The 12,460-nt window shown below is 40.4% G+C and overlaps 1 protein-coding gene across 7 annotated transcripts in view; it reads left to right on the top strand.

Annotated features, from left to right (window-relative positions):
- The window catches only part of LOC120725428 (MAM domain-containing glycosylphosphatidylinositol anchor protein 2-like), a 194,068-nt gene that overhangs the window by 107,717 nt on the left and 73,891 nt on the right, over nucleotides 1-12,460 (top strand). For all 7 annotated transcript variants that reach the window (XM_040018326.1, XM_040018324.1, XM_040018329.1 and 4 more), the window contains one exon: nucleotides 1-270. In XM_040018326.1, coding sequence (XP_039874260.1) covers nucleotides 1-270 — 270 coding nt within the window. The remainder of the gene's footprint in view (nucleotides 271-12,460) is intronic.

Here is a 12,460-nt window from a genome sequence, read left to right as displayed (position 1 = left end):
CATCCCCGTCCATCAAACTGCTGGTAGAGGATCCTATTGTGGTGAATCCAGGACAGACAGTATCCTTGGTTTGCATCACTACTGGAGGTGAGCCACCTCCCATTCTCACCTGGGTCAGCAGTAATGACAGCCTGCCACAAAGAAGTGTGGTGAAGGGCGGCACACTTACGCTTCCGGCCATCACCTCAGATGAGGCGGGGGTCTACAGCTGCGTGGCCAGCAACAATGTGGGAAACCCTGCTAAGAAGTCCACTACCATTGTAGTGCGAGGTGAGAATGCATACCTGCATATAAAAACAATATATAGATCCCAACATAAGATATATATTATTTTTTTGATTATCTAGGTGCAAAAGTATCAAAGTTGATATTTAGAAAATGTGTCTTTCAAGACTTCCATTTTCATTCGGTCGTTAATACTAGCTATGTCTTTAGCCTGGTAAACAGAAACCCACACTCCAACCTTTTTTTACACCATGTCACACTGCTAATGCTAACCCTAAAGCCTGTTCTGCCAATTTTAGAAGCCATTTCAAAGAAATATCAATGCAGAAGCTCAGAGATTCCCAGCTTATGCAGAGTAAGATGCTGTAACAGCTTGAAAAGATGAGTTTTTGAGAAAATTCTGCAGTAACTTTGCTTTCTGTTTTGACTTCCACTGCTCCAGTACCAGTGCTGATGCACAGGGTTTTTTTGAGTGGCATTAAGTAGAATACTTCAGCAAGTACCCATGCAATCAACACTGGAATGAATGGTGACGAGGCTGTGGTGATCTCACTGGTTGCAACGACATTAATGGGCCCTTTAGTATGCTCAACTAATCTCTTTTCACGAAGTAGCTGTTTCTGACCACACCAGCCAAAGAGGACAATCAAAAAGCCTGTGACTTTTTAATAGTTTATTGGATTGTAGTAATTCATTTGAGTTTTAAGTGGGAAAAAGGTATACTATAGCAAATATGTGGACATAAATAGATAAATAAATAACAAATAAAACTAACAAGCCACAGTCCTGAAATAATGGGCAAATTCCCTTTGTGCTGATTGAAAGGAAGAGTTGAAATTTTCTCTGTTTTCTTCATATGTTTATAGTGCAGATATTCTAAAACTTAAACTTAACTGATGATGAGCCGTTTATTAAGGCAGACAGAACAGTACAAAATAAAAGGGCAAAAACAATGCAAACTAAGCAATAACCTAAACTGGGTAAACTAGAAAGGAAACATGAACTATGAAACTATGGGGCGATCGTGGCTTTAGAGTTTGCAGTTCGTCTTGTAATCGGAAGGTTGCTGGTTCGAGCCCCGGCTCGGACAGTCTCGGTCGTTGTGTCCTTGGGCAAGACACTTCACCTACCGCCTACTGGTGATGGCCTGAGGGGCCGATGGTGCAATATGGCAGCCTTGCTTCTGTCAGTCTGCCCCAGGGCAGCTGTGGCTACAACTGTAGCTTGCCTTCACCAGTGTGTGAATGTGAGAGTGAATGAATAGTGGTATTGTAAAGAGCTTTGAGGGGTCCCGAAAAGCGCTATATAAATGCAATCCATTATTATTAAAAACAGAAAAACAAACAAAACTCTAAACATGATGATGAGGCTATATGAAAACCTGAACGCAGGACATGGCATGGGAACAACACAGACGATCCGACAAAGACTGAATGAGAAGGCACAGACTAAATACACACAGGAGGCTAATGAGAGAAGTGGGAACACATGGCGGAACAGCTGACACACATGAACAGAACGACGTCACAGTGGAAGAGCAAAACTAAACACGATGAACACAGGAACACAAGACCTCTTCAAAATAAAACAGGAAACATAAGACGCAGACATGACAACCTGAGCTTGACAACGTAAGACACAGACATGAAACACATGAAGGGCAAGGGAGACTTAACAGGGGTGGAAGACACAAGGGGAATCTAATGACAAAGAACTATAACAACGAAAAAAGGAACTTAGAAAACCTGAAGGGCTTAAACATAAACCATAAACTAAAACTCAAAACGCTGGGTCAAAAGACCCAGGATCGTGACAGGTAATGCTAGCGGGAAGAGAGTGCGAAGCCATTAATTAAAATACACTGATTCAAGAAGTGGTTATCACAAATTTAACAAGAGCAGCTGGAGGAGGGTCACTGCTGTTTGCTTGGTCATTACCAGAAAAACATTATTTTCCAAGCTGCTCTTCACCTGAGTGGCACAGGAGGCAGAGGAGCATCTGATCTTGCTGTAGCTCATTACAGAAATAACTGTTTTCTGAGTACCACTTTCTGCATGCTCGTCGTACTGATGGCTCGCTATCAAAGTGGATACCCAGCAGATGATGGGCACTTGTACTCGATATGAACTTGGCATAAGAAATGTCAAAAAAAAAAGTCATATGCTGAAAATGTATTTGAGGACTAATTCTTAATAAAGGCAATGTTCGAATTTGTAAAGAAAAGCCATTTCACTATAAGAGCGGCAGCGATGCGGCACAGCGCCTGAGGAAATTGACTTTCATACTTTTAAATCGATTGCCGTTACTAAGCTTGAGGATTAAGGATGGTGTTTGATCAGACTTTTATCTGTGACATAACAGAAGATACCAGTGCCCTGAATGAGAAAATGCAGGAATCTGAGGCAGGTGAATAAAAACATGCATTAATTAGCTTAAGCCTGACAAACAAAACAAGCATTGGTGCAATGATCATACTTTACGTTTCTCTGTACGCACATAAGTGGAAGACATATGAACAGGAGTTTAGCAGAGTGGCTCAGAGGTGCAGTTTGTCATAATTTTCTCTTTCCATCTCAGAGATTATGCCACAGCTCCATCATCAGGTCGCCGCTATGCTGAGTCTGTTTGGAAGCTTTTATTTATGCAGCCATATGCTCCCTAGGCTGAAAATCAAATCATCAACAACTCATCTCTGATGGTCCCCCTGACAGATATACCCCGTCTCCGTATTGTGAAAGTGCCCATACAGTTGAAGACTTAAGAACTGAAAGGCTTGCATCAAAGAGGAGATGTCAGGTGTCCCATAGGAGCGAATAAGTCAGAGCACACTCACTGCAGGCAGTCACTGCAATAAATATGACACACTCGCTGATGTGTCTCACATCTGGATGCACAGTACGTCGCATATGAGATCTTAGTAAAATATCATAAAAGAGAATTCACTATCTTTATTAAACATGTGTTGTTTAAATATATAGACCTCTGTCATCTGTCTAAGCCTATGGAGCATTGTCTGCACTCATAAAAAGTTAAACAGGAAGAATATGCATTATTCTGCTTGAATATCTAGTAGCAAACACATACGAAGCCACTGATTTGTTATGCAGCGGTTTGCAGACAAATAAGTATTTTATTTGTGCCATCACGCCAGATATAAAAGTTTAATGCATTATATAACTCTGACTTGTATATTTTATATAGTTGTTACTGTTCTTAAAGTTGTATTGACTTAGCAACAGAAAAAATATTCATTATGGAGTTACTGTACTGTGCAAAAGTCTTGAACCACCATTCATTTCTTTAATATTTTGCTTCCAAGGAGCAAGATTTTCTTTCTTTTTCTTTTTCTTTGTTTTTCTGTTGAGTCCTTGTACCTGACCATGTTTAAAAGAATATATATGTATATTTCTAAAACCATATAGCACTGACCTGTGAATCAAGAGACGTGCCACTGTTGTGTCCACATATAACCAACAACTTAGCAAAGAACCAAGTTTATTTTTTATCTTTCTGTAATTTGTTTCTGTTTCATTAGTGGAATCTATGAAACATGCCATAAATAGTTTGACAGGCATAAAATAGTATTTTTGCTCCAACAAGGTGATTCCCAAAGAGCTTTTACCTGAAAACTTGCCATATCTCTGCATAGTATAGAGTGAGTACATAGATACATTTTGAGGAAACTGTACAAGTGATGGAAAAAAGAAGAAGTGGCAGGCCTGAAGAGGACTATCTACAGAACATGAACACTATTTGCAAGTCATGTCCTTAAGAAATAGGAAAGAATCCGGCAATGACCTGACACAGTGCTTTTGCATCCCATCAGAGATGGTTTCAGTTGATGGGTAGCTATCAAGAAGCTATTATTCAGGAAGGGAAAGAGGAAGAAAAAGCTGAAGAATGACAAATTTGAACATTTTATATTGTTGTGGGAATATTGATGGAATTCATGGAATTCTGAACACAAAGTCACTCACAGCAGACCACTATCAGTCAGGGATTGGCCTCCCCAGAATATTAACATTACTGAGGTTGTGCACGATCATCTTGATAGAGAACAGAACAAAAGACAGAAACGTCCAAAGAAGAACTTTGAATCTCCTTCAAGAAGCCTGGAGAACTATTCCTCTAGACTCCTTAAAGAAGTTTCAGGAAAGCTGCCTTAGAGAGTTCAGGTGTTAAAGAATAAAAGCGGTCCAAACAAACATTGGCTTTCATGTCCTGCTTGTTACAATTGAACTCTGTTTTTCTTTTAAAAGCTGCATTCCCATTTGTTTTTGCATCTTTCAGTAAATTGCTGCATCTGTTTTCCTAAAAAAATATATAAAGACATTTGGGTGCCTTGAGACTTTTGCACTGTACTGCGTCCTTGTATGAAAGACTTACGTCTTAAAGGCTTGTAAAACCTGCTTACATCACTTTGACTTCCATTTAGATGTTTAGACCACAGCAGTAAGATAGGAGGGGTGGGTAAAGAATTGACAAGAATTCAGGTACATAAAATTAATGAGTCATCACACATCAAACAGCAAACAGACATAAATGAAAGATAGAGAGGGAGCGCAACAGTCAAAATGACACAATTAATGAACATGTGATAAAGCAAATAAAAGTCTCTGACAAAAGAAAATAAATTGGGCACATTCTTATCTGACTAATGAACAGTCACTCGTGTCAGTACAGCTCTGGGATCAATCATGACAGACAGTGGAAATAACACTTTTCACAAAGACCGTATTTTGATCAGATAACTTGAATGATAGCTGAGCTTGGACACCGAGCGATATCATCAAAGCAGAGTCAATTAGAAAGGAAGACAAACTGAGGTGACAGAATCATGCCTCAGTTTGTCACAATCATGTGACGCAAAACAATCCAAAGTCAAGTAAAACATCACTGGTGTCAAATTTAATTTGGACCAAACACTAGAAATAGAATAAATGCTCTAAAAGCCAAAAACAATGCTCTTTTGATTTTTTTTTTTATCTGACAGGAAAATAAACTGTGAGGAACAGTTAGTTAAAAAGAGAGGCGATGTTGTCTAACTTGACATCACTAATTGGCAGGAGGTGGGTTCAGGAGGCTATCACATATCTCAGGATCGCTCTCTTGAGTCTGATGAGCTGTCACTAACTCAATTTCAATTTTGGGATTAGCATGCACCAAATAATTGTGGTCGTCATAGCTGTGCAATGGTAGATATATGTCTAGATTCAATGATTTAACATATCATTTGTACCAAATTAGATTCTGCTGTAAGGCTTAAGCGCAAGCATCAGCACAATGTACTTTATTTTAAACAGCATGATACTTAAGGGCTGGTCTCATCAGTCGCTCCGACCGTATCAGCATGATATAGATAATTATAATCTGTTTGACGACTGCTTTTCTTTAAACCAAACTGTGAGTCAGTTTGGTTTAAACCTTTCAGAACCTTTTCTCCTTTGCGTACTCGTGCTTTTGCGGCATCTTTGCGGCGCTTCCCTCGAAGTGATTCTTCCTGTAAGTGAGTGTCACGCGGCATGAAAGAAAACTCACAGCATCGCGCCGTATTAAGGGGGCTGGTGGGTGGGCCATGATGGGGTTGTGCTAAATTTCCATTTTTACTGGGAAACTTCTATCACCATGGATACTGTTAGGTCTTTGAATTTAGAAGCAAATCCGATTTTTTCTATTTTTCCCCCCATCACAGAATTTTCTGTAGATTTTTTCTAAATCTTAAAAAAAAGCTTACAAAACGACAAAAAAGAGAGTTATGAGGAATAAATGAAGTAATGCTCGGAAAGCTGCAAGAGATTAATCTGACACATGTTGCTTCTGTTTATGGAATGTAGATTCAGCAGAAACATTCACTAGATTTCCCAAAATTGTGATGTTTGAAAGTACCCTGCAGCTACACATTATATGCTAAATCCCTTATTTCACATAAGCATATAACCCAAACATTGTAAAGAACAATGACCACTATGCTTAATCCAGCTTTCAGTCCTAGTGTACAGATAAAGGATTTCTGAGTTTGATCTTCTGGTGAATCTTATGAGGTTGTGACCATTAACAAAGACCCAAACATACACATCAGGGATGTCAAACTCATATTACATCGTGGGCCACATACAGCCCACTTCATACATGACAGAGAAATACTGCTGTAGTAAATGCTGCTTTTTATTCTTCTTCTCTAACACATAAATAATTTTCCTATGATCTACAAAATATATGCTTCCTTCTATTACTTGCATTTTTGTTCCATGCAATAGTGGTTGAGGTCGGTTAGCAATAGTTAATGATTAGTACCTTTAATTCAACGTTACTAGTTACAAAATTTGATCTCTTTAAAAGGGTATTTACTCTGTCATCTACTAATTTTACCAGAAATGAGGACCTGTTGTTGTACATGTCATTGGTGTAGAGGACCTTTATCTTATTGTACATATACTTTTGAATCTACTGACTTGATCTCATTCCCCATTGACGTGACATCAGGTTGGATATTGGTAGCATGTCCTGCACTATGGAACCAGTCACAGCCTTTTGGATTTTTTACTTGTAGCTTTAGCTGAACTAAAAAAGTAGCCAGTGCTGTTTTGGAGTGTCATTCTCCTCTACAGTGGGCCACTCTGGAGCTCTGCTTAGCAGCAGGTGCTTCTTCAGATTTTAAGTAGACACTTACTATCACCCACACGCAATTTGCATTTTACTGTGATCTGCTCTCCCTTTTCACCCACAAATTCAAAACAGTCTGAATACTTCCACGCCATAAAGGCAGTCCTTGCTTCTATCTCCCTCACTGAGCTACACGATGGCACAACTGCTGGATTAAAAGAACAGACCTTCTGTCTGCCTGCCTGTGTGTACAGTATGCGTGTGTGCGTGTGTACATGTCAATGCTCTGCCAATCTCTAATGAATGTGTCGTGTGTAAGTAAGAGGCATTGAAGGCTAAACGTTTGGAAATGTAAGCACTTTGGAGGAGAGAGTACCCATGAGTGGCTAGCTATTGCTATACTTCACGTGTACGTGAAATACAAAATTATTTGGTTCTGCTCCTCTGAGTTTATTTTGCTCAATTTACAGGGTCACCCTGTGGCCTCCTCTTTGCCTATCTCAGCTTGTTCACTCTTGTCTCCAGTCCTTGAGAAGCCCTAGCAAACTGCTGTTGCCAAAGGGGGCTGTGTATGTGAAAACACACATCTCTCCCTAGCAGATGGTAGTTTCGGTGGCCATACTGTCCCACCAGCCAGACTGCCTTCCAGGGCTTGGCCATCTCCACAGCCGGCCCAGCGAGCTACTGGCATCACATCACCCTGCTGACAGGATCCTTTTTATGGATTAGGGATCCGCAACACGTCTTCAAATGCAGGTCAATACCCTGCTTTTCTCTGCCACTTGAGTCTATTCTATAACCGACAAAGACACCAGTTGTGATATATCAGTTGTGACAACGCAAAGACACTCTGACTGCACTCAGTTGTTTCTTTCTTTTTGGGGTGGAGGGAGGGTGGCAAATATGAGGAGGCAGCTTTCAAATGGAGCATTGGTGAATTATGACAGAACTGTCTGTAGATGGTGTTGAAATGGACAGTTGGTCTGGCGCTGTGTTTTTATGTCTTCCAAAACAGACACAGTCATCGCTCTGTGCATGTGTTTCCCATCTATTCCCAAAGCAAATATGTTTTCCTTCTGTGTTGTGTGAGAGAAACGCGTATTGCTTTCACTTTGACAAGATTCAAAATCAGATATTCATCCTCGATGTCCCGGCAAATCTAGGCATCGACACCTTTTTAAGCTGCTTACAGGCTTTTATGCCAAAGGTATTCATTATTCAGAACTGCTAACGCTGGTGCAACTAATTGCATGCATCTACAGTACGCGGGTACACATATTTGAGCATAAATGTGTGCAAAGTCGAGCAACCGCCATCCTTATTTTTGTAACTCTGATTGGAAGCTTGCTGCTGTCATACACAGAGAAGCAAAAATACAGTCCTTCGCTGGGGGCTCCCTGCTGTTTATGTTTAGACTGTTTAGTGGTGGGAAAACAAAAATGACGTGCCTTGTGAAAACCTCTCTGTCAGCATGTGAATCAACATGAGAATGACCCTTATCAAATTTGCTTTGGAATAAATTCTGGTCAAAAGCTGAATATATTTCCATTCATGAATGCCAGATTGAACGGCTGGATGGTCAGGACTGGCACAGGCGGTCCCGGCTCTTGCGCTGTGGCCGTAGAGAGGTTCTATGCGTCTTTGTATTTGTATGTGTGTGAGTATGCCTTTATATGTGCGCATACCTGTTTAAACATAAATTAAAGCCAGAGGTCAGCGTGAAGGTTGGGTGCAGCATTTAGGAATGGGGATGTGTGTGGCTGTGATTTTTGTAAAGCTGCTGATGCATGGGGAATGTGTTGGTGCTAATGTGAAAACACAGAGTGATAAGAGGGAAATGAAAAGGTGTTTAGTTGGCGGAGCAAATATGTGTGTGCATACGTGTGAACGCCTCGCGTTTTGAACCGTCCTGTTGGCCGTTATCCTTTCCCCCCCCCCGCTTAACCTTGAGATGAGCTGATGAAGTGAGTGGCAGTTTCTAGAGACATCCATCTGGCTCAGAGAGATGAGCTCAGCTTCACATGCTGATATTCTCCACAAGAATGAATGGAGAGCGCAGTACGACGCCTGCTGAGAGATGGACAGACAGGGCTGACTGAAAAATGAGATGGGCTGATGGGTAGACAGGAGGATAATGATTCAGAGTGAGAAGAGAGTGAGACAAGTCTTTCTTCTCCAGCAGACAAAGCCAACGCGATGCACTGGAGAGACAGTGAAGGAAAAAACATGTTCAAACATTTTTTTTTTTCCGCAGTGTGGCTCCGTGTATGTATTTCCATGATTAATAACTTTATTTATTTTATATTATACGCATACATATGTGTTCCTTATAGCAGAGATGCCAGTGCTGTGTGCATTGCCGAATAAGAAGGTCCCCTGTGGTGCCGTTGTAATCCCGCCGTGTGTCACGAGGTCTCTGTAGAAGAAGACCTCAACCACGGCTTTTCTCTTTGTGTGATTATCTGCGCTTTTATGTACAGGCCACCTATTATTCCCACAGGCCATTAAAGCTATGGAGAATCAAAAGGGCTCGCTACAGGCAAAAACCCTTCAGTTTACAGCTAAAAAGGGAACACGGGGCACACTGTAACATGATCGGTAATGATTCAAAAGAATACAGCATACAACCTCTCAGGAAAATCAGATGCAGGAAACATGCAATGCAAATATAAGTACAAACAGAGGAACCTTTTATCTCTTGATATTACCATGAAGAAAGTTGCTGAAGATTGTTTATGTTTTACTCAGCATTTTGCCATAGTCAAGGTTCAATGACAGGAAGCTCTGATGATGATAAAAAGCAACGGGCTTCCAAGTTCATCTATAATGCATGCAGAACTTGTTTGTGCATATGTTGACTTGCGCAATGCCAGCATTGCTTTCAATAATAAAGCTGGATTTCTTATGCTGGTGCTTGATATTTGTGCGTAAATCTAGTGTATAAGCAGATACGCGAAGCTAGGGCTTCATTACAGTTTAAGACATTTTAAAGGTAACAATGAACTGTTCTTTCAAATACTTATACTGTATATTTATAATATTCTTTACAGTTTATTTCCATATGTTCTTGTCCTCTCCCTACAGAGTTGAAAAAACACTTCCCTGACATCATAACTTAACTATGGGAGCTTGATAAAAGTAGTAAACCAGTCTGACTCTCACTTATTAGCTATAGATTGTGGTCCATATCAGCAAGTAAGGTTTTCTAAGTGACAATCAGGATGACAATGCAGGATCAAGTAAATAAAGAACCAGTCACACAGCTTGGAGACCACTGGCAACAGCTGGTCATGAGGGAAAAATTTAATTCCCCAAACGGCTGGCAAGTGGTTACTGGAAGTTGATGGCATTTGCAGGGAAATCAAGTGCTAAAGCCCCAGACACCCCCCCCCACACACACACACACACACCCGTGGCAAGTTGATAGGGAAAAATGTATATTACTCCACCTGTTGGCAAAAACCTCTTTGTGGTTGTTTTTCTAGCAGTCACTCACTCTCACAAGCTACTCGCTCCGCGGTACGGAAAGTGCAACATAAACTGGAAACTGAGGCTGGATATTGTTTCAAATAGGGCATGATAAGCTGTGCACTTACCAGAGAACTGGGACTCTGATGTTACCTGCGTTCTTTACACACTGTTGCTCAACAGACATCGCTTTGCCTGTGACTGCTGGTCCCTTGCGGATGTTCCAGGCTCCTGTTGCCTAGGTAAACCTCATATATTTCAATCAGTACTATTCTTCACTCTCATTGGTGGTCGCTTCAGTCACTCACCTGGAAGCTGAGAAAAGTTTATCTTTGGTTCCACCCACTTCCCTTCACTGGCAGTTATTTCGCCCAATTCACTTGAACTTACACAATATCTTTCACTTTCCATGGTGTCTAGTTCCCACGTCACTTGCAACGTGTATGCAGTTTTTCTAACCTGTCAGGTCTCTTACTGCATACCACTACATTTTCTTTCATTATATCGCAATTTATCCAACATCAATATCCAAATAATACCACAGTATGTGTCAAACCTTTTTTCTTGTAAGCGCACTATTTGGGTCTTTTCACACAGCTGTACCTTTCAGTGTGAACTCACTTATGCTCAAAATAGCAGTGGTCAGCATAAAAGTGCACCGTTTGAGACACAGTATGTGTTATGTGTCCAATTTGTCCATTCATTCTCAGCTAAATACCTGCTTCACGCGATCCACCATGTTTCTGCAAAACAGCCTGAACCATGTAGCTGTATCGTAAAACCTAATCTTCACAGATAAAAGTGATTTGATCAGATATGACTGTATGATACTCCTGACAGTAAAAGCTGGTCAGTGGGCACTGAGTTTAAAAAAGTTTTCTCAAAGTTTACAGAGGTAGGGCTATAGCTTTGAAATGCACACGTTTTTTTTACAATTTGTCTTTTTACAGGTGCATACATATTTATATATGTATTTATGCACAGACTCCAACTGTATATACACACACACAATAGCACTCTTGTAAGATATTAATGATGTTGTGAAAATAGTGTAGCAGTAGTCGGGGGCACAGTTTGCCACCAGAGCAAATGGGAAAGTTCTGTTTCCGAGCAAAGCCCTCATAAAACATTCATGTGACTTTTGCCATGAATTGGTTATCCGGACTGGGGAGGGAAGAGTGACAACGCACCGTCACCCGATAAAGTCTCCCATCTCTGTACTTCTCACCTCACACACTCATCACGGTTCCTTTTAAAATACTTCCAGTTTTAGATTCTCTCCCATGCATAAAGGAGCAGGAGCCATTTTAGTCACTGCAGCTGTCCAGCAAAATTTACTACAACCTTGGAGAAGTAATGCCCACTTATCTCTCTCGTACACAAATGTAGTTGATTTAAAGGAATGCCTACTTGCTATTCAATATTAATGGTCAGATAAAAAGGCAGGAAAGGATTTTTGAACGTGGAGGAGACTTGGAAGGAGTCATTTCTGAAATATGCATGAGTGCACATATGCACTGCTGGCTGTTTTGATGTGCACTGCTTCTCTATGCAAAAATAAGGGAGGGGTACGTCAACATTAGTAAAAGTAGTGTCATAACTGGCTCAATAAAGGCAACAAGTAGGGAGTTGATGCAAGAGATTTACTTAAAGAAACTTACTAACATTCATTAAGTCTTTAATAAAGCTTTACCAACACAAGCAACAGGGGACTGAGTCAGCAAGATAAGCAGTTTTAGCTGATGATCTTGGGCCACTCTGTATAAAATCATTGTCCCGCCTCTATCGTGAAAGAATAAAAGTGGTCATAGCAAATATTAACTTTCAACCTTGTTACAATTGTACAAACTCTGTTTTTGCCTTATGTGGGATATTCCAATGTATTTTTCCACATTTCAGTACATGTCTGCACCTATTTCCAATTTTCCCTGTAAAACATATAGCAAAATTAGCTGTGGTTCAAAGCCATGGTTCAAGATGTAAAATTGAAACTATATTTTTATTTTACAGATGGATAGGTGCATAATTTGTGCTTATACTTAGTGTTATGTTTTCATCTGTCTACATCAGTGAACTCCACTGATATGCAGCTCGTACCAGCATGAAGATCTATTTTATGACTTAAAAGCTTGCAGCATTACTGCTGCTGCGGCATTGTTTTTTA

Source organism: Simochromis diagramma, unplaced genomic scaffold (genome assembly GCF_900408965.1).
Source record: "Simochromis diagramma unplaced genomic scaffold, fSimDia1.1 OVJJ01000802.1, whole genome shotgun sequence".
NCBI classification, from domain to species: Eukaryota; Metazoa; Chordata; class Actinopteri; order Cichliformes; family Cichlidae; genus Simochromis; species Simochromis diagramma.
Note: the sequence above shows the minus strand (reverse complement) of the source record. Positions and strands in the feature narration are given on the sequence as shown.